Source organism: Cebus imitator, unplaced genomic scaffold (genome assembly GCF_001604975.1).
Source record: "Cebus imitator isolate Cc_AM_T3 unplaced genomic scaffold, Cebus_imitator-1.0 Scaffold587, whole genome shotgun sequence".
NCBI classification, from domain to species: Eukaryota; Metazoa; Chordata; class Mammalia; order Primates; family Cebidae; genus Cebus; species Cebus imitator.
The window spans coordinates 404,910-429,072 of NW_016107902.1; the positions used below are offsets into that span (position 1 = coordinate 404,910).

The 24,163-nt window shown below is 35.1% G+C and overlaps 1 protein-coding gene across 1 annotated transcript in view; it reads left to right on the forward strand.

Annotated features, from left to right (window-relative positions):
• AGMO (alkylglycerol monooxygenase) overlaps window positions 1-24,163 on the forward strand; it is a 344,339-nt gene that overhangs the window by 175,375 nt on the left and 144,801 nt on the right. The window contains exons 10-11 of the mRNA XM_037734209.1: window positions 16,361-16,443; window positions 16,988-17,093. Coding sequence (XP_037590137.1) covers window positions 16,361-16,443; window positions 16,988-17,093 — 189 coding nt within the window. The remainder of the gene's footprint in view (window positions 1-16,360; window positions 16,444-16,987; window positions 17,094-24,163) is intronic.

Genomic DNA, 24,163 nt, shown 5'->3' on the forward strand with positions numbered 1-24,163 from the left:
GGGAAAAAAAAAAAAAAAAAGAAATAGGTCCTGAGCAGGATTTTTAGTTAGGAGTGCTAAGTGGGACTTTTAAAATTGTATGTGGCAGAAATTCAACACAGAGTGGTTTATTAACTAACGTAACTTTAAAGTTTGGGACTGTTGCTTCTTCAGACAGTACTGAACCCAAATAATGTCATCAGGAATCTTGTTTTCTTATGGCAGCTATGCTTTTCTCAGTGCAAATTCTCCTATAAATTATCACCGTTTATGGTGGCAAGATGGCTAGCAGCTTACTCTAGCTTAAATACTGCCATACAAAGAATCCCACAAGTAAAAATACTCAAATTGAGCCTGCTGCTGTGGCTTGGTTTATCTGTACATCACTGAACGAATCCATGTATGTGGTCAGGTCTGGAATATGTATACAGTCTACAAAAGGGAGGTCAGGGTCAACTACACAGGATCCACATTATCTATGAAAAAAAAAAAACAGTGGCTTGAAAAAAAATTGAAGTGATAGATTATAGAAAAAGGGAAATAGGCTCAAGTAGGCAAATATAACAAAGTTAGATCTATATAACATAATAGATGTTCTCACTCAATCACTTATAAAATACCTAGTAACATATAAACCTGCCTGTAATTAAGATATTTATGGTATGAGTGTCCATTAGATGTCTTCTTTTCTAAACAGCAGAATTTCCAATTAAATTTTTCTGGAATACAGCAAGAGTTTCCAGGATTGATTGCTTCAGCAGTTCAGACATTCAGAGCTTTAAAAGGGCTTCTCTAATACCTTTGGATTTTGTCATCATAAAATAATGATGATAATAATAAAATAAAATAAGATGCTCTAGGAGTATTGAATTTGCCACCTTTGGTTGAAAGCTGTGAGGGCTTTTGGCCAAAGGTGGCAAATTCACCACTCCTAGAGCATCTTGTTAATTTTATATTTCATTTTATTTAAGAGGGAAAACACACACACACACACACACACACACACACACACACAAACACAGACACATGTCTTCCCAGCAAGCTTCCTTTCATGTCTCATTTTTCAGGACATGCCCACACCAACCCATAACTAACATCAGGTCATGAATTAACTATGAGTGAATTACATCAAGTATAATTTTTACCCTCAGGATAGAGTGGTGCTCACTTCTCCCTGAGCACATTCTTCATTTATACCTGGACAAAATAAGCACAGCATTAGTACAAAGGACATGTGAGGTATATATTGGTTAGGCAACCAATAGTGTATGTAATGTGTCCTGCTAAATAGAGTTTCAAAAATTTGTTACAGAGGTTATTGGATAATGCATTGAGAAAAGGCAATTTAATTTTTTTAAACTTTTTTAAGTTCTGAAGTACACGTGCAGTATTGTTACATAGGTAAACTTGTGTTATGAAGGGTTTGTTGTATGGATTATTTTATCACCTAGGTATTAACCCTAGTCCCCATTAGTTATTTTTCCTGATCCTCTTTCTCCTTCCATCCTCCATTCTCCAATAGGCCCCATTGTGTGTTTTCCCCCCATGTGCCCATGTGTTTTCATCATTTAGCTCCCACTTACAAGAGAGGACATGCAGTATTGGCTTTCTGTTTCTGTGTTAGTTTGCTAAGGACAGTGGCCTCTGGCTCCATCCATGTGCCTGTGAAGGACGTGATCCCATTCTTTTCTGTGGCTGCATAATATTCCATGGTGTATATATACCACATTTTCTTTATCCAGTCTGTCATTGATGGGCATTTAGGTTGACTCTCTGTCTTTGACATTGTGAACAGTGTTGCAGTGAACATATGGATGCACGTAACTTTATAATAGAATAATTTATATCCACCTGGATATATACCTAGCAATGGGATTGTTGGGTGGAATGGTATTTCTGTGTTTATGTCTTTGAGGGATTCCACACTGTCTTCCACAATGATTGAACTAATTTACACTCCCACCAACAGTGTATAAGCATTCCTTTTTCTCCACAAGCTTGCCAGCATCTGTTATTTTTTGACTTTTTAGTAATAGCCATTCCGATTGGTAGGAAATGGTACGTCATTATGGTCTGGATTTGCATTTCTCTAATGATCAGTGATGTTGAGCTTTTTTTTTTTTTCATATGATTGTTTGCCGCATGTATGTCTGCTTTTGAAAGGCACCTGTTCATGTTGTTTGCCCACTTTTTTATGGGATTCCTTACTATACTTTTGTTGGATTCATAATTTGCCAATATTTTCTCCCATTCTGTAGGTTGTCTGTTTACTCTGTTGATAGTTTATTTTGCTGTGCAGAAGCACTTCTGGGCGTTTTTTGATTGGTAGGCTATTTATTACTGCCTCAATTTTACAGCGCACTGTTGGTGTCTTCAGGGCTTTAATAGTGTCCTGGTTTAGTCCTAGGAAGGTGTATGTATCCAGGCAATTCTTCTAGACTTTCTAGTGTATGTGCATATAAGTGTTCATAATACTCTCTGATTGTTGTTTGTACTTCTTGTTATTGGCAATATACTCCTTATTGTTTTTGGTAGTGTTTATTTGAATCTTCTGTCTTTATTAATCTTACTAGCAGTCTATTTTATTAATATTTTCCCCAAAACTGCTCCTGGATTTGTTGATCTTTCAAATGGTTTTTCATGTCTCAATATCCTTTAGTTCAGCTCTGATTTTGGTTATTTCTTGTCTTGTGGTAGCTTCTCTAGTTATTTGGCTGTGATGTTAGGTTGTCAACTTGAAATTCTTCCAACTTTTTGATGTAAGCTTTTAGTGCTCTAAGCTTCCCTCTTAACACTGCCTTAGCTGTGTCCCAGAGATTTTGGTATGTTGTGTCTTTCTCCTCATTAGTTTCAAAGAACTTCTTGATGTCTGCCTTAATTTCATCATTTACCGAAAAGTGATTCAGGAGCAGGTTATTCAATTTCCATATAATTGTATGGTTTTGAATGACTTTCTTAGTCTTAATTTCTAATTTGATTGTGCTGTGGTCTGAGAGACTGTGGGTTATGATTTCAGTTCTTTTGCATTTGTGGAGTAGTGTTTTACTTTCAATTTGTGATTGATTTTAGATTATGTGCCATGCAGCAAAGAGAAGAAAGCAAATTCTGTTGTTTCTGGGTGGAGAGTTCTGAATATATCTATCAGGTCCCTTTGGTCTAGTGCTGAGTTCCGGTGCTGAATATCTTTGATATTTTTCTGGCTGGATGATCTGTCTAATATTGTCAGTGGGGTATTAAAGTCTCTCATTATTATTTTGTGGGAGTCTAAGTCTCTTTGAAGATCTCTAAGACCTTGCTTTATGAATCTGGGTGCTCCTGTGTTGGGTGCATATATATTTACAATAGTTAGAATTTCTTGTTGATTTGAACCCATAAAGGAATGGAGGAAAAATCTACCAAGCAATTAGAAAACAGAAAAAAAGGCTGAGTTGAAATCCAAGTTTCTGACAAAACAGACATTAAACCAATAAAAACCATTTTAATTTTAACATTATTTAAAAACTTTAATGATTGGTGTTGTCAGTATATATTTCTTTTTACGTGTGTTCAAAATTAATAACCAAATTATTCTCCATATAGGAACCCCAATTTTAAACAATACATATATTTGTATGTGCTCTCTGTCCAAATACGATTTTTTAAAGGAAAAAACCACAGGGAAACATATAATAGACTTTTCTTATCGTAGAAAATAATGAGTTAGATTCTAATTTCCATTTTGTGAAGCAAAAATAGGAACTAGGATACTATGGGGCCAGAAGATTTTTGAAAATACAATGATTGGAAATATAGTTACTGTTTGTTCTACTTACGTGTGCTAGAACTAATGGCGAAACAAATTGTATATTGTACCAGGTTTGTTTGCCTTTAGCCCCCAAAATGACAAAATTTGAACCCACGAATTTCTATCAGGACCAAAGCTTTTGTAACAGTGGCATGAACCACCTCACTCTTGGCGGTGCACACACACACGTCAACCACCCAAATGCTTAGACTTCATATTTGTTTAAAGTAAGGTCTCATAACTAACCCCTCACTGATTACTCTGTTTAATGAATAAATCTAATATGTTCATCCCAAATAGGACTAAAATGTACATCATTAATAGAGCTTACATAGTTGAGTAAAGCCAAAAGAAAAGCCAGGCCATCTTTATCTAAATATCCAGCTCTTGAAATACTAACCAATGTTGAGTATAGTTCGCATAATTGATTTTTAATAGTTGTATTAAATAAAATCTCTAAATACCTTGTACTGATTCATAGAAACAAAAGATGGAATTTTGCTCATTTTAAGCGATGTGAGCCTCCATGTTAGTTTTGAAATAGTGGCCATTAACATTTGAATGCCTGGGCATGAGTGAGTGCTTCCTGGGTAAAAATGTAACTAGACATTGTGTACATTAAAAGATGTGACTTATAGCATGGTTTTCACAAGATTTCTTTACTGTATGAAAAACTATATGAGAAATTCATTTAGATATATTGACGAAGAGAAATATCAAGTGTTGAAACCCTTTTCAAACTGAAATGAGAGTTGGAGACAGCTTCACTCCTGACACAGATTAATTTTGAAAGGTGCATTTGCTTGTTTCCCACATGTGTTTTTCTTTGCTGAGAACATGCTGTGTGACTAGAAAGAAAGGCTGCTTATTTGCAAAATTCTATAGTGCCTTTCTAGTCTCAGGGATGTCTAAAATCATACAAAGACATTAAAATCCAACAGCAATATTTTGTTCAAGATTCACTGTAGCCAATAATCACACAGAAAAGTTGTGGCTGACTTGTAATTGGGGACCCTGCTGCGTTTCCACAGCCTTTTCTGTTTATGCATATATTACAGAAGAGAAATACTTACTTGTTTTATGTATGCAAGTTCTATATAAATAATTTGGGAGTCAAAAAAGTAATTTGATGGCCACCACATTCCTTTCTTACTGAAACTTGCAAAGCATACATTTAAATACATAGTGTTTAGTTTAGTGATATGACCCACAGACTTTTATGTTGATTTTGGTTTAGTAATGCTTAAAAAATTAATTCCTCAGCTGCCAGAGTCCACTTCATGGAGTGATATCATGAATACATGTTTGAAATAAAAATATGTATTACATTAGCATGTTCTCCAAACTCAAATTGAAAAGGCAATGCTTCTTTTAAATAATTGACATGCAAAAAAAGTTTGAATATTCAATAAAGTCTTATAATAGGATGTGTAATAAAGTTACTGCAGATATATTTGAACACAGATTACTTTGATGATATATTTCAAGTTAACAGGGCATCTGAGAATATCCAATAAAAATTGGGAAACTTTTTTATGTTTTTTAATTCCCCTGAATGCCATGCTCTGTAATACATTATGGGCACTACAGTTTTGTAACTGAAGTTTTAATGTTGGCATTTTTTAATAAACCCACTGAAAAAACCTTCTGTAAAAAATCAATATATTTTGGTCTACTCTCATAGCAGAGAGCGTTACTTGCACAGATCTAGCTTATGTTCTACATGAAAGCCTTAAAGCCAATGTCCAAGGTATACTGTTTTTCTCTAGTCTATCCCTTTGGGATTTCATTTCCTTAAGATTTTAGGTGGTAGCTAAGGTAATGTGGAAAAAAAAAAAAAAAGGCAGGCCAAAATAAGCATCAATTATAATATAAAGCCGTGAAATGAATGTAATGAATGTGTGGTAAATGATGCCTGCTAATGAAAGCTAACTTTCAAATAAGCATAGACTACAGAAATGTAGAAAAGTGATCACTGTGTTTTCTTAATTATAATACATTATTTTTGCCCACTATATTCAAATGTATTAATAAAGTGGGAAATTAAACACTTAATGTCATATGCAACAAATAATGAAATGTTAACTTTGAAATTAAATATATCTTCATATCACTACTAGTCTTTTCTAATTTGGTAAGTATCAGGCAGCTTTAAAAGCTGTCATATAACAAACTTTTAAAAGTTATCATATAAGAAACACAATCAATGATAACCTACTCATAATTCAAATTATGATCTCACTTTGATTTATTACGTATATGTAAAAACTAAGCAATTCAGCTTTGGAAACTCCAAGTCTAAATGCACAGTTCTTTGGAGTCACATTTCCTCATTAAATGTATTCTACATAAAGAGGCTGGGCACAGTGGCTCACGCCTGTAATCCAGCACTTTGGGAGGCCGAGGTGGATGGATTACCTGAGGTCAGGAGTTTGAGACCAGTCTGGCCAGAATGGCAATACCCCATCTCTACTAAAAATACAAAAATTAGCTGCGCATGGTGGCAGGTGCCTGTAATCCCAGCTATTCAGGAGGCTGAGGTAAGACCATAGCTTGAACCCAGAAGGTGGAGGTTGCCAAGATCACACCACTGCGCTCTCTGTCTCAAAGAACTACAACAAAAAATTAATCCATTTAGAAAGAAAGTCTGGTCTGTCTCTCTCAAACTGTCTTTTAACACCATTTCTTGTCCATATTTTCGATTATAATGAAAGGTATGTAGTTTATAGATCCATTTGTTTGTTAGTGAGGAATAAAAGTTTCCTAATAAAAAAGTATGAGGAAATTTGTACTGATTTCATTGAGACCTTGAGGAAAATACAAATTATTCAGAGTGGCTTCACAAAATAGTTTTATTGAGCATTCAAGAAAGATAATATGTTAACAAGGGACTCTTTTAGCAACTATTGTAGGATCTTTCTTTGCTAGAGGCTTTCAGTCTTAGACTAATTACTGCCCAATACTGAGGCACAACCCTTTCGTGTTCTCTACTCAGTGAATGTCCAGTGAATCATGAGGATTTCCAGTCTGTCTGGTAGGAATATGCATGATACACATAATGGGCATTGTAAACGCTGATCCTTTTTTGTCCCCAAATAAATTCTTCGGTGTATCATGCATAAGTTGATATACTGAAGACTTGACAGGCACTCTGCAAATTTTTAGGATTCTCTATGTATACAACTCTCTACTTTTTTGGTACTCTGTTTTCCCAACAATAGCCTCCTTGGTTTCTCCCAAGTCCTGGATCCTTCTCTGCAATTCAGAGAATCCATCATGCTCCTTTGGGTCCCTCTGTGTTGCGACCTAGAAACTCTCAAGCTGGGAAACTAGTGTGATAGGGATCATGTCATTTGTATCCCATTTCCCTAAGATCATTGTTCTTTGTTGTCTGGCGCTCTATGGTTTGAAAATGATCATTTCAGATATATTGTTATTGTTTGTTTTTTCAGGTCAGAGGGCAAATTTTTCTGTCTTGTCAGGTACACATTCATATTTTAACGGAGTAGGACCATAGTGTCAAATACAGTTGCCGCGTATCTAATATTTCAGTATTTACAAAATACAATATAATCTTTGTCTTTTATTTCTTACAAATTTTTGTAGAAATGGATAAACTTCATGTCAATGCAATGTTTTGAACTATATATTAATTACACTTTTTAGCCAATATATTTTCACCTTTGATATATTTATTGTATTTGCTTCTTTCTTGAAATTCTAGCAAATGTTTATTCTACTTATATCCTTTTTAGTATGCTTTAGTAGTAGCCACCTAGGGAGTTCTGAAAATTTAGAAAAAAATAATAAGATAGCCAATATTGGCAATAAGAGCAAGAAATTCTTTCAAGACAGATTCTTGAGACCCACATATAATTATACATTGCAGTATGGTGTCACATTGGACTCTTCTCTTGTGTTTATGTTGTAACACTGGGAAGCATCTTTAAGCCTTAGGATTCAGCATGACAAATCCGCAAGCTCATAGCACCTGAAAGGTGGAGTTATCAAGCCATAGAGATAATGAGGGCAGTAGGATGAGTGTGCCAGGAAACTCAAACTGCTGCCTTCACACCAGACGCTGTAGAGGTGTAAGTGTTAGGCAATATCAGTCTTATTTTACAGATGTCTGAGAAGATGATCATTAATCAAAATAATAACTTTTGCAGATCTTGTCAGGCACCTTTTAGAGAAACTACCAAAAATGCACCATCTTGTTATAAAAAGAAAATCTAGACATTGTCTTTTCTAAATTCTCAGAATAAAATTATGAAAAATATTATCAAATCACCTTTGACAATGCATAAGTTTAAAAAGAGTTCTTTCCTGTAGAAGCATACTGTTATTTTAGGATATAGTGGCCAAGTGTGATAGCTCCTTTGTGAGATTTGTTGAGTGAGAAAATGTGAGAGGAAGTTACATTGACCCCTAAGGGTTTCCCATGCAAGGATAAGGCAGTGATAGTCTTCAAGAACAAAAGGGCTTACTTCTTTATAATATCTGTGGGCAAAAGAAGAATTTCCACACATTCATTGATTGTTTACATAACATAGCATCAAACATGTAATTCTGCAGTTATTGTGTTGTTAATGATATCTCTTCCTAAGTATTTTTTCCCATCTCTTTGAAGAAAGTTGGAGGAGATAGGGTTCAGCAGGCATACCTGGGGTTGCACATCTAAACCATCATCCTTGCCTTGGGAAACTGACAAAAATAAGAGCTACCAAACTGTTTGGAACTTGATAGATTTCTTTTCTTTTTCTTTCTTGTTTTTTGAGACAGAGTATCACTCTGGTGCCTAAGCTGGAGTGCTATGGTGCGATCTTGGCTCATTGAAACCTCCTCCTCCCAGTTTCAAGCAATTCTCATACCTCAGCCTCCCGAGTAGCTGGAAGTACAGGCCTGCACTGCCACCATGCCTGGATAATTTTTGTATTTTTAGTAGAGATGGTGTTTCACCATGTTGGCCAGGCAAGGCTCGAACTCCTAATTGAACTCCTAATTGAACTCCTAGTTGGCGTCAAGTGAATTGCCTGCCTCAGCTTCCCCAAGTGCTGGGATTACAGGCAGGAGCCACTGTGCCTGGTGGGACTTGACAGATAATTTTTAAAAAGGAAAAATGATTTATTGCCTCATAAAGCTATTTATGGTTATTATCTTTATCAGATGCTTTCTGTGATTATGAACTGATCATACATCCAAATTAAAATGGAACTAATTTAGAATAATTTGATTTGGCACTTTAGGACAAAGATATTTTGTATGAAAGATAAACCAGTATATAATTTGAAATAGGAGTAAATTCAATGAAAAATAAAATCCTTCCTGTTATAAAAAACTAACAAGTTATGTGTGATTTTACTTACTGTTTAAAACACAGGAGACTAAATATTTATAGTCTTTAAAACCTATAAATTCTATTTTTTTTCTTTTTGCTCTAGTGTACTTGGCCAATAGTCTTATCAACAAAGACTAATGTGGTATGAATTCAAGGGCAGGGATTTTGTTCTTCTTGGTTACTCAAACTCATATTTACCATAGTTCCCAGCACATACTCAGTATATATTCATGGAATGAATGTGTAGAATTTATTTATTTATTTATGCTTGAGACAGAGTCTTACTCTGACTCCCGGGCTGGAGTGCAACGGCATGATCTTGGCTCACTACAATCTCTGCTTCCCAGGTTCAAATGATTCTCTCCCCTCAGCTTCCCAAGTAGTGGGACTACAGGTGTGTGGCACCATGCCTGGCTAATTTTTGTATTTTTAGTAGAGATGGGGTTTTACCAGATTGGCCAGGCTGGTCTGGGACTCCTGACCTCAAGTAATCCACCCACCTCAGCCTCCCAAAGTGCTCAGATCACAAGCATGAGCCACCATGCCCAAAAGAGTGTGTAGAATTTAGAGATCAATTGATTATCTGCCTTACTAGTCTATCAAAGGATGCTATATGGAAAAACTTAAGTTCCATAGGAAAATGGACCCTAAATTAAGCATATGTGTTCTACATTGAATTTCCTTTTCAGTACTCTCAGTTTCTTTTAAACTCATTTTTGGGATAACCCTGTTTTTTAAGGAATTAAAGAAATAAATATTAAAGTACTAATATTTAATATTTAGAAACATTTAATAATTTAATATTAAACGATTGAATAATTTTGTTGAATTTATTTTAAAGTTTGAGGAATATAAAATATTGGTATTAGGCAGGGTATAGTGGCTCATGGCTATATATCCCAGTACATTAGGAGACTGAGGCCGGCAGATCACTTGAGCCCAGGAGTTTGAGACCATCTGCACAACATGGTGAAACCCCGTCTCTACAAAAAATAGAAAAGTGAGCCGTGGACCAGGTGTAGTGGCTCATGCCTACAATCCCAACACTTTGGGAGGCCAAGGCAGGTGGATCACTTGAGATCAGGAGTACAAGACCAGCCTGGCCATCATGGTGAAACCCTGTCTATACTAATGATAAAAAGTTAGTGGGGAGTGGTGGTGGGTGTGGTAATCCCAGCTACTCAGGAGGCTGAGGCAGGTGAATTGCTTGAAACCAGGAGGCAGAGGTTGCAGTGAGCCAAGATGGTGCCATTGAACTCCAGACTGGGCAACAAGATCAAAACTCTGTCTCAAGAAAAAAAAAATTAGCTGTGCACGGTAGCATGTGTCTGTAGTCCCAGCTACTTGGGAGGCTGAGGCAGGAGAATAGCTTGACACTGGAAAGGAGGTTGCAGTGAGCCAAGATGGTGCCATTATACTCCAGCCTGAATGATGGTAGTAAAACCCTGTTTCAAAAATAAAATAAAATAAAACAGAACATTGTTATTAAATATTTCATGTTAAATTATTAATTAATTATATTAATAATGTTTTCTTCCAGGATTTTTATAGTTCGAGGTCTTACACTCAAAGTTTTAATCAATCGTGAGTTCATGTTTATATATGGTGAAATGTAGGGGTCCAGTTTCAGTCTTCTGCATGTGGCTAGGCAGCTATCCCTGTAACAGTTTTTGAATAAGGAGTCCTTTACCCATTGCTTTTGTCAACTTTGTCGAAGATCATTCGGGACATTGGCCTAAAGGGAAATAATTTACAAGTAAGTCTTCAAAAGCAATTTCAACAAAAACAAAAATTGACAAATGGCACCTAGTTATAATAAAGAGCTTCTGCACAGCAAAAGAAACTATCAACAGAGTAAACAGACAATCTGCAGAATGGGAGAAAATATTTGCCAACTATCCATCTGATAAAGGACTTATATCCAAAATCTATAAGAAACTTAAGTAAATCAACAAGCAAAAAACAAATAACCAGATTAAAAAGTGGGCAAAGAACATAAACAGTCACCTCTCAAAAGTAGATATACAAGTATCCAACAAACATCTGAAAAAATTCTCACCATCACTAATCATTAGAGAAATGCAAATCAAAACCACAACGAGATACTGTCTCATGCCAGCAAGAATGGCTATTAATAAAAAGTCAAAACACAACAGATACTGGTGAGGCTAAAAAGAAAAGGGAACACTTAACACAACGTTGGTGAGAAAGTAAATTAGTTCAGCCTCTGTGGAAAGTAGTTTGGCGATTTCTCAGAGAACTTAAGACACAGCAATCCCATTACTTGGTATATATCCGAAAGAAAATAAATCACTCTATCAAAAGACACATACACTCATATGTTCATCGCAGCATTATTCAAATAACAAAGACATGGAGTCAACCTAGGTGCCCCTCAATGGTGGAATGGATAAACAAAACATATTATGTATATACCTGGAATACTATGAAGCCATAAAAAAGAATTCATGTTCTTTGCAGCAACATGAATGTAGCTGGAGGCCATAACTCTAGGTGAATTAGTGGAGGAGCAGACAAACAAATACTGCAATTTCTTACTGATAAGTGAAAGCTGAACATTGGGTGCCCTGAACATAAAGATGACAACAATAGACACTGGAGACTAATAGAGCGAGGACGAAAGGAGGAAGGCAAGGGTTGAAAAACTAATTGTTGGGTACTATGCTTATTATCTGGGTGATGAGATCATTTCTATCTCAAACCTCAGCATCAGGCAATATACTAATATAACAAACCTGGAAATGTATCCCCTGAAGCTAAAATAGAATTTGAATTTATTAATAAAGATTCCATTTTCTCAAATATCATATTAGCAATGTAATAAGAATTATTAACATTTAATCTTTTAATATTTAAATATAATATAAAATATTCCTTTATTTTGTCACTCATTCAATAAACATATATTGGGTACTATGTTGTAGGCACTTGGGATACCACAGTGAACAAAGAGATACAAAGTTTCATTGAGTTTATATCCTAGTAAAAGGAGATGGATGACAAACAGAATGCATCAACAAACATATAAGTGTATAGCAGTGATAAATCATATGAAGAGCAATAAAACAGAAAATGGTTATAAAGAGTTATGGAGAAGCACTATTATTTTGTGTTGGAGAGACAAGGATGTGTATTTCAATAGAGACCTGAATGAAGTGCACCCTACTGATCCCTGAGGGAAGTCATTTCAAGCAGAAGGAATAGTAGGTGAAACAGACTTGAATGGGGAAAATGCTTGTCATGTCCAGGAATAGGAAAATTTCTGACATGGTTTATTATGAGTTAAAGAGAGAAAGCTCACTAGACCACTAGGGATTAATAGTGAGGTATGGTGTATTTGAGCTAGACTGATGACTTTGAGCTTTATTCTGAGTGAGTCCCTGGAGGGTTTAGAATTTGAGCGACATGATCTGACTTACCTTTAAAAGCCTCACTCTGCATACTGTAGGTTGGGGGCTGTGAAAGGTGGACAGGCAATTTTAGAAGTAGGAAGACCAGCTAGAATAGTATTTCAACAGTTATTGGGGAGATCATGTTGGGGTGGAACAGGATATTAGCTGTGCTATTTATAACACATGCTTTGATTCTGGATAAATTTTAAGAATGTCTTCGATGTGTTAGAAGTAGACAGTGACAGAAAAAGTTAAGGACCAGTCACAGATTTTTGTCTTCAGCAATTGAGGGCTAGGAGGTGTGATTTTCTAAGATAAAGAAAACTAGGGAATGTATGGTGAGGAGGAGCTCAAAGGCAGTGTTTTAGTCATGCCAAGTTTCAGTTCATGTTAACCAGCTAGAGATGTGGACTAGGTGGTGGATTCCTGCATTAAGTTGGTTTCCACTCTGATTCCAGTAGTCAGGATGCACTTTGGTAAAAAGAGTTGTTTCTATTGTCCAGGGATCATATGTTTCCTAACCAAAAGAAGTACACATACTTATTCCATCTCTGAGTTTCGTATGACATCTGGAAGAGCTAATAGACCTTCTATTTATGCTTCTCAGTTGTTTATCTTATTGTAATTAATTAAGATTAGCCTAAGTTCCTGAACAGTAATACTAACCATGACCATCAATTGACTTTTTTACTCTGTGCCAAACACTCTTCTAAGTATTTTATAAGATTACAGTCCTTGCCAAATGTGTATTTTATTTTAACTATACCAAACATATAACTGAGGCTTTAAAATGTCAAATAATTTGTTCGTAGTTACATGGATGGTAGGTTTGAATAATTCCAAATTCTGTGTTCTTAAAGAGCATTTGCAATCATACTATAGTTTTTGACACAAATTATTTCTCCCATTTATGTAAATTTTTCCCTGCCAAAAACCACAATGAAGCAATATAGTGAGAGAAGCCATTTTAATCAAAGTAACTGAACAAACCCTAGTTATTTCTACCACCAGGAAAATATTTCTGTTATTTTTGTGCTCACTCTTCCTAAGCAGACTGTAAGGTTTATTACCGATGTAAAATGAGGAAACTGAGGCAAGTATGAGAAAATGAGAAGCCAATTTATTCAGCTCCCGTGCAAGGTTCTGTGGTCCAGGAAGGGGCCAAAGAAGTCACGCCCAGCTGTTTAGGTCATGGGGTTTTATGGGGAGGGAAAGAGATTGATTGGCTATTGGGGAAACAAAACAAAGGCAATTTTATTGGCTGTCAGGAATCAGGAAGTACCTGAAACTAGTTGCCATTGGTAGGCAGGTGGGACTTTGGGTAAGTGGGCCTTGATTGGCTGTTGGAGAAACAAAGTGAAGGCAATCTTATTGGCTATTAAGAAGCAGGAAATGCCTGGAGCTAGTGGTTATGGGTAGGTGGATGGGGCCTTGGGCCTTGATTGACTGTTGGAGAAACAAAGTGAAGGCAATCTTATTGGCTACTAAGAAGCAGGAAATGCCTGGAGCTAGTGGTTATGGGTAGGCGGGTGGGACCTTGGGTAAGCGGGCCTTCCGGGGGCATACAGGGCAGACTGCTACTGGGCAGGGTCTGATGGGGCTTCTTTAAAAAATTTTCCTGCAGGGTTTATCAACAGCGGGCTGGGGGTTGAATGCATAATTTAGTGCTGAATGTGGGCTTGGGTATGGTATGCTGAGGCGGGTGCGGGGAAGCTGTGTGGCAAGGCCAGATAACGAACTTGGGTGATGACGCAGTTATCAGGCGCGGAGAGAGATGGATGAGTCCGTTTAACCTGCTGTATGGCAGCCGGCCTTAGACAGACATTGCTGATCTCCACATGTTGAAATATTAAGAGTACTCTCCTGCTCAGGTCTAAGACATTCTGGCTTCCACTGACTCCCCTATCCCGTATATAATACCTATCATCATGCCCCTATTCCTAAACATTCTAATACTTTGTATTCAGATTTTTGATCACTCACTAATATTTTTCTATTAAAAGTATTGCTTTAGAGGGTTTACAATCTCTTGACAGTTCTGGCTGCCACTCCAGGAAGTTGGCCATGAGAGATGGGGCTGGTTTTTAGGAGGGTATGAAGCTAAGGTACTGCATGTGAGCAAACATTGGAACTGGTGGCTTTTGTTTATTGTTTACAACTTTGGACAGATGCAATTTAGTTGCAAGTAGAGGTATTAGCTAATAGTAAGGTGAAATTCCTTGTATTCATTTCAGGGTGGAAAAAAGGAAAGAGTACTTGCATAATGTTTTGGGCACTATTTTAGCCAATCTGTTGTATCACACCTCTGGGTTTTCATAAAGTTGGAACTTTTAAGCTCCACCATTGAGTGAGGAACTCATCCATGAGCAGTGTCTAATCCTTTGAATTTACTGATCCACTTTTAATATGAAGTCATGTTCACCTGGCTGTAAACTATGGCTATGTAATCTCCATTTAAATTTCTGCCATTGGCTCCTTTAAATCTATTGCTCGTATGTATTCTACTATCATCATGCTTTGGGATCAGGCAGGCCTATTTTGAGTTTCAGAGGCATTATTTGCTTTCTGTGTAATAAAGAAAAGTTAGATAATCCTTTGTTTCCCAGATTTTTTTTTTAAAATAAGCGGATATAATGACAACTACTCTACAAAGTTATTGGGAATGCAAAAAAATTGAAGTACAAGAAACACATGCCATAGAAGCTGTAAAATAGATGTTCAATAAACAATATTAAATTTTGAAAAGTAAATTAAATGCATGATTAATTTATATTCTCACAGAAAAATGTTTTATTTTATAATGATTCAAAAGATAACTTTTTTAAAGTTTATAATTTATTTCCAATACATTAGGATTAAAAACAAACTTGATGCAACTGTACTCTTTAATTCATTTCTTCTGAAGAAAAGTACAAAAGACCAGGCTAAAATTGAGACAAGGATTTAAAGGAAAATCTTTTGACTTAGAGTCCAAAAACAAACTGTAAATGGTTCATTTTTCCAAAATAATTAGTTTTTGTACATAATATAAATACTTTTACACTATAAACAAAGATTGCGTATATGTACTTAAATTAGAATTCTGGTATCTGCTTTTCCTCTAATTTTGCTGGAGCACAAAGCATATTTGCAAGTCAGAAATCTAATAATCTCAATGGACAGACTGTCTTAGAATAAGCATTTACCCTTAAGGTACCTGTAAAAATAATATTCATTCTTTCCCTTGGTTTAAAGGCCAATATGTCAGTAAGTTTTAATTTACTTTACAAATCTCTGCCATATTAACATGAAGAGCACACTAATGCTTAACATTTAAGCATTAAAAAGATAACTTTCGACATGTATGTATGAGCATGTAGATTTCATCAAATATGAGTGGATGCATGTAATCTCTTTTATATGTGTGTTTTCACTCATAAACACATTCTCCTTTAAATATTTTCTATATTAGAGAAAGCTTTTCATTTGAAACAAAGATTTTGTGATACTAAAAATGGCCATTACAGTGTTTACTCATTTCAATGTGATTAATTTATCTGTATGTGGAGACTCACATGCTTCAAAAAATTATCAAAGTCAAAACTTTAAAGGAGAATTTTAGCATGAACACTTGAAGCAAAATATCATTATGGAATTGTCCAATTACTTCTCCAAATGCCTGAAAAGAAACCAAATAACATTAAGAAAACCAAAATTGTCTCTGTGTAGTCAAACTTTCTGAAAAGTGTCAATTGCCAAGTGGTGTAACAGAAAATAAAGTTTTGGCTGTTTTGTCAGCTTTAACTGTTCTTCTACCTTTTAACAACTCTCCTGAAGGCTCCATTGATCTCTGTTTTTGTTTGACAGGCGCTGTCACCAGTGACTCTCCTTCTGAGGGTTTGGTTCATTATCATGACCTTGACTTCTATTGGATTTCTTCTGGATCAAAGGCAAGAAGTGAAATTCTTGCATTGTTTTTACATTTACTCAATTCAAGAATTTTCCACAGAGTGGTATACTCTCAGCACATTAGATAACTTTATAGTGTAGTTTAAAAAATAAATACAAAACTTAGGTATTTGACTTTTCATTTTCTTAGAGTAGATAACTATATCAGTTCTCCTAACCACTCATTTTTTAAATGAAGTATGAAGATATGAACTCGGTGAAAGGAGTCACTCTTACTTTAAACCCTAGAAATTTAGTTGCCTAATATTCTATTTATTAGCTGAAAATAAATTTTACCCTAACTCATCAATGATCAAACTAAGCAGTACATTGATAAAGAACAGATTTTCCCTAAAAAGATGAGATGAGTGTCCTTTCTTGGTTTAATCCCTGTTTTCAAATAGCTTCAAGGGACATGTTTTTCAAATATATTAAAATACTAGGTATTTCTTGAGAATGAAAAGTTCATCTCCATGTTAATTACAACATGTAAAAACATGAAGAGCATATTTAACGCTTATGCATATTAATGACATTTTATTTCAGGCCTCAGGCAGCTATTATGGAAACTCTTCGTTGCTTGCTGTTCCTAATGCTGTACAGATTTGGTCACCTGAAGCCTCTTGTCCCTTCCTTATCATCTGCTTTTGAGGTAGGACATTCATCTTAGGTAGCCACCAGATAGTGTATACCTATTGCGTATTTAATTTATTCATTCAACAGTGTTTTCTCTACTTCAGTTCTGACCAGTACTTGTGGGAAATTTTTTACCTTTTTTTTTTTTTTTAAACTTACCAGCACTTGTTAGTTGTGTCATCTGAGCTAGTTAATATTGCTGAGCCACAGCTTTTTGGTTTCTAAAGTTGGATACCATTAACCTCATAGAGTTGTTGGATATATTACAATACATTACACAAACTTTATAAAGAAGTTAGACCATGTACTAGGTTCTCAAGAAGTGGAAGAAGTGATTTTACAAAAAATTTTTGGCAGAGACTCTGCCATTTAAGTTTTTTTTTTTTAAAGCTTTTGAAGTAAAAATTGTGATCAAGATTCCTTGTCAGTTACCTATGAAAAGTAATCATTCTACAGAAATAAAGTCTCTGAAGTCAATGAGATTTTTCAACAACTGTGAAAAAAAAATCTTCTGTGATGATTCTTATCTTCCAAAAATCATATTAAACTGTGGGAATATATTTATTGTTTAGAATCTAGAAAAATGTTAAAGACATTTATTTTCTTATCACTAAAGCATTAATAGACAGTGTATTATGTTTTTAATTGAGAGTTATATTGCTTAACTTTGGTGCCAAGACACCTGCCAACACCACCAGAATGTGCAACATGTAACTTTATTTAAGCTTGAAACATAAATATGAACATCGCCCATTTCTAGCATTAATGAAAAACCTAATATATATGCTTTCATTATTTAGTATTGATTACAAATTGAAACAACTCCTTTGGAAGAAATTTGATGATATCTATCAAAATTGCAAATACACATATCCTTTAACCCAGCATTTCACTTTTAGGAATTTGTTCTACTGAAATGGTATGCTCACACATCTGTGAATTGGTGTATATGTGATATTATTCATTGTAGCATTACTTGTTATGACATAATATTAGCAACAATCTAATGACATGAATAGATGCATATTTAAAAATTATTATTGATTAATAAAGTAGTAAAATATACATCTATAATAATAAAACAAGAAGCCCTTTAGTACCAGTAAGGAACAATCTTCACCATAAAACATGATACAGGGTTTCATGTGAAGTAATCTGCCATATGCTGCACATAAGTATAAAAACAGGGAGAGGGAGATATAGGTATATAAATGTATAAATGTATTTTATTGTATTTATGTAAATATATCTAGGAAGATAAACAAGAACCTAACATTTGCTTGTGGGAAGAAAAGGTGAATTTTGTGGTTAGAAGAAAGGAAGAAGCGGAAGATTCTTTATTAAGTTAATATTCTTTGATATCGATAAAACTTCTAAACTTCTAAACCATAGAGTTATATTTACACATTATATATATTGTGTGAATTTAACCCATGAAGCATACAATCTTAGTATCCAGATCTTGGATATCATCTAGCTTAATATATTCTGCAATATAGTTGATATGTGTACATTTATTTTGTTTCTTGAAATTATAACCTAAAAGCAAAATAGAGAATTATAAATTATACATATTTAATAAAATTAAGAACTACACATGCCAAAAAAACACAAAATCAAAGAAAAATGGCACTTTAACAGCCTAGATGAGGGGCACATTCTAATTTAAGGCATGAAAGACAATAATTTCATTTAATGAGACTACTCTTAGGTTTATGGTGATAGTTTATATTACACACTCCAGAAGCAAATAGAGAACATAGGTTCCTTACTTTAGTCAATGTTGTAAACATGTGGGAATGTGTGCTTACAAAAACATACTGCATTTAAGATTCTTTGATGATGGGATGGTGGAGGGCAGTGTAGTATGTCCAGCTTTTAAGCATAATGAACTCTAGTATAGAATCGTGTCAGTTTACTTACTTAGTTAATAGATGAAGGTGAGTAGTAGAGACTTAAGCTTTGAAGCCATATTGCCTGAATTTGATTGTTGGCTGAAGAACTGAGCAGCTGTGTGTTCTTTGGAAGTTACTTTGCCACTGAACTATTCTTGTTCTTGCTTTCCTCTTCTGTAAAAGGAAGAAGTATAACCTCCATTGAAATATGATTTTGAGGATTAAATAAGAGAATATGTGTAAGGGATTTAGCACAGTGATAAATGCATAGTAAGTGTGCCACAAAAGTTAGGTCCTGTTATTATGGTTATTATTTTATATGAACTTAAGGATTGCTTGAAATAATTCTTTGGCTTTGGCCTGCCTTGAAATCCACAAGTCAAGTTTGGGGACAGCTAGAATGAGAAGTGGGGAAGAACAGCATTGTTGAGGAAATGTCAGAGCTATGAATTCTTAGTCTGACACTCGCTCTGTCTGTGATTTTGGATTCTATGCATCAGGTTGTTCAACTGTAAAATAGGCTTAATGGGAGCTAACATGTATTGAGCTCTTACGATGTCTAAATGCCTTACTAGTATTGCTCGATTCAGTATTCATACCAAGCCTATGATGTAGTTACTTCCATTATCTTCACAATGAGAATATTGAGGGGTGTACACAACTTGTTTAAATATACATAACTATTAAGTGATAAATCAGGGAACAAACTCAGGAAGTCTGACACTATAGCTCTTCATCATCCAGGTACATTTTTATTGATGTAATGATAACAATACTCCTCTACCTTAAGGGTTGTAGCAAAATGTAGCAAAAGTAGCTTGGAAATGTAAAGTGCTCTAATAAAATATCTCATCAATTTAACTGAAAAAGTGTTTTGAAAAGGCAAGTGGTTTGAATAATTTATCTCTGAATTCTCTTTGGTTTATGATTCAAAGAAGAGAGAACATGGAAAAATCTTTCAGGGTGTTTAGCTACCCTTTCCAGAAACTACTTCTGTCCATTTGGGCACATGCGCAACCAGTTCTTCAAGAGGACAAGTCGCCTGTGATTTACCACTAGAATTTTTCCTTAAAATGATGTTATAACAGTATTTAATTCGCATGGTTTGGTAGAAAAATGAAGTGCCACAAAGGAGAGAACATAGGAAGAAATGATAAATTATAGTTATCCTTGTCCATATTACCAGTACTAGAGTGTTAGTATTATTAATAAAGCTAAACCATTAATGATTAAACTTGAGCAAGTCTTCTCTCACAAGAGGTCAAGGGAGATGGCAGCATAAAGACTGAATAAGTATTTTGCTAGCAACCTTTTTATCTGTGAAGTGGCCTTTTCTTTCCATTTCTTTTTAAAGTTAAACATTGTAAAAATTACAACCAGTTACTAATTCTTATATTCTTTTTAAATTTCTTTTGAGAGGGAGTCTCGCTCTGCAGCCCAGGCTGGAATGCAGTGGCACAATAGCTCACTGCAACTTCCGCTTCCTGGATTCAAGCAATTTTCCTGCCTCAGCCTGCCCAGTAGCTGGGACTACAGGCACATGCCACCGTGCTTGGCGAAATTTTTTGTATATTTAGTAGAGACAGGATTTCACCATGTTAGCCAGTCTGATCTCGATCTCCTGACCTCGTGATCTGCCCACCTAGGCCTGCCAAAGTGCTGGGGTTACAGGCATGAGCCACCGTGCCTGGCCAATTCTTATATTCTTAATTATGAATTTCAAATGTGTGTTTTCTTCACATTTGTATCTCTTAGAACTTTATGTAAATCTTTGCTATTTATCAGAGTTTTAATAAACCTGCTGTTTTATTAAAACTTTTCTTCAATAATGAGTATAGAAAGCTAATAAACGTCTTCAGTGACTCCATTCAATATGAATTAGGGCTGACTGACTACGAGTGACTGACTACGAGGACACTATGTTCTCTTCATTTTTCTTTGAAGCTATGACTAGAATCAATGTCAGTGAAGCAATAGATCCCCTTTCTCCTGTAAATCAATGTTGAATATGTTGGTAGCATCAGCCTGTAGCCCTGTGACTCTTCTTTATCTAGAAGGTTGGGTGGAGGTTTCTTGTTATATTATTTTATTATATAAGTCAAACTCTGTAAGTTTGCTTGGTAATAGGCTTCCTACATTATTTGAGAGGAGTGTGCCTATCAAATTTATAGTTATCTCCTTTCTGACAAAGTTATTCATCTGTTTTGTATAAACAAACAGTACAATGCAGAGAAAATAGATTGTAAGAAGATATAACCACACTTTATTAGTGGTTATGTTTGTGTTGTTACCTAAATGGTTTCATTATTCCTCTCTTTTTTTGGTGATGAGTTTATTCTTTAATGAACATATGTGCCCTTTAATCTAAAATCTCAATATCTTTTTTTTTCCACTAAGTTTCCATGTTCAGAGTTTTGTGATAGGTACTGAGACGAAATATTTGAAAGATACAGCTGCATGACCCTAGAGTTGTCACAGCCTCAGTCAAAGACACCAGCATGCTGATGACAATGACAGTGAGTAGCCCATTGTGGAGAGAAGCTGCATCTAAGCTGCGTCGACCGTGTCCTACGGCTCCTACTCATGTAAGGCGTCAGTTAGTAACCAGTGATTTCCAGAAACCATGATTCTTTAAAATGCCCATATTCTAGCTATATCCAACTGGCATCACTAAGGTGGAGGAGGCACGGGAGTTACTTTGACTGCTTATTTCTGATTTGTTTATAATTTATTAGTTTTTTTTTTTTTCTTATTTTTATGGGGATCGTAATCTGATTTTATCTGCATATGTTCTCAGGTGTGGGCTTAGAGCATGCATACACTCTTTATTAATCTCACAACTGCCCGCCTTAAGAAATGACCATATCCTGGCATTTACTATAGCTTTTGTATCCAGTCGATCCTTAAACAACATGGGTGTGAATGCACACGTCCATCTATGTGTGGATTTTTTTCAATAAATGTTACACTTAGTGTGCCTGTCTCTCTGGCTTCCCCTTCTACCTCCTCACCTCTTCCACCTCCTCTACCTCCTTATCTTCTTCACCTCTGCCACTCCTTAGTTGGCAAACTCACCTCTTTCTCCTCCTTGACTACTTAACATGAAGAAAATGAGAAAAAAGACCTTTATGATGATGTACTTCAGCTTAATAATGCATTTTCTTCCTTATCATTTTCTTAACGTTTTCTTTATTGTGAGAATACAGTGTATCATACACGTAACATACAGAATATGTGTTAAGCATCTGTTCAGGTTATCAATCAGGCATCTAGTCAACAGTAGGCAGTTAGTAGCTACATTTTCAGGGGAGGTGAAAGTTAAGCAAATTTTTGACTGCACAGGAGGTTTGCCCTGCTAACCTCCGAGTTGTTCAAGGGTCAAGTGTACTTACTGCTAATGATGTAATACTTCCGTTGAAGCTTATAGGTATTTTAATGTTGTTATCAGTCATTCCTTCCAGACTTTTAAATACCTCTGTCTGCTTTTATTTCTCTTCTGCATGATGAGAATAATAATAGTAATACCTACCTTAGCAGGTGGACCTGTGGATTAAATAAGATGATAAATACAAAAAATATTTATAATAATGTCTGTAAATGTGCAGTATGTTGTACCCACTCCACCAAAAGCTTCAGTACCACTGACATTACCACTCTCATGTTACTACTAAGAATATAAATAAGTACAGGCTGTAAAGCACATGTGATGATTTTAGTAAGGAACACAGCATAGGTTCTCCTTTTTCCAGTTAGATTCTCTGAGTATTAAAAATGTCTTTGGAATATGAATTTATAGTATTTTTCAATCATTCAGATACAGTATCATATGGAAAGGTTTGAGGATTTTTTGTATTTTATGATTTCCTATATCACAAATTAATTGTGATTGCAGTGACCAGGTAACATACAATAAAACATTTTATTTGGAACTTGTTTTTTAAATGTGGATTATTCAACCCAGCTTAGTGAGAAATGAATAGAGGTAGGAGTTTAGTAGTTGACTTTGTATTTTAGGATAAAAAAAATGATTTCTCTAAGACACAGCAGATAACTGTTTCTAACTAAGTCATGCAAAATATTATCTTTGTTTATTGAACTCATATTTAAGAACTTCTTGCAAAAAAACTTTACCTCTAAAAGAAACACATGGTATATAAGTAGGCCACTTTGATTCTTCTCATTGTTTATATTTAGGGTATTTCATTTTTTAAAATGTAAATATATTTCTTTTAAATGAAATTTTATCACTATAGTAATAGAAAACCACAAATTAGAAATACCCAAAGCATAGACTTAAAATGTCATCAAGTTATGAAGTAAAAATTAACATAAATATGAGTAAAATAATAAATCTAATTATTTTCTAAAACTCCATATCTGAAAATAAAATCCTTATGAAAATGGCATTGAATAGGATCATTTAGTAATATGGGGATATTTATCTTAATGCCATTGTTAAAATCACTTTTATTATTTCCATCCCAATCTCTCAATTTAAAAAATTTCATACTTAGGTGATCATTCGCAAAACTTCAAAGAATAAAGCCAAAGCAAGCAGAATTAAGACAGGTAGAACAGACCTAAAACTCAGAGAGGTGCTTCCTTGTCCTTCTCTTGCTGATATTGGATGCCAGAGATTTATGAAGACATGTTCTGGGAGTTTCTGTCAATGTCAGAGAATACATGAATTTCACTTATCTAGGAGTGAGGTTTGGGTTGCTTCCATCTCAATAGTTTAGAAGTTCCTGCTAAACTTGGGCGAGTAGAAGTTTAAGGTCTTAAGAACCTTGGGTAGGCACTCAGGAGTTCAGAAAATTCCACCTGCATCTAAAAAGGGAATCCCTAGAGGGATTCTTACCCGCCAGTTCACAGTTCTGACTGCAATCCTGTAGAGTACCACCATTAATTAGCATGTATCTCACTCTTTAGGAAACACCCTACTTTTCTTCCAACTCTGGAATCTGATAATTATGTCTTCTTATTAGTTACCTTTTCCACATTATTATCTTGTCTGGGCAGCTCTTTTGAAAAAGCATTACCCCAAGGGTAACAATTTGCTACCTCAGCCATTTTGTGTAATGAAGAAACCAACCATAAGTAGCAACCATAAGACCCTTCAATATTTATTGACTTATTCAATAAATATTAAATGTGCATTGAAAATACCTGCTGTATAGCTGTTACTCACCAA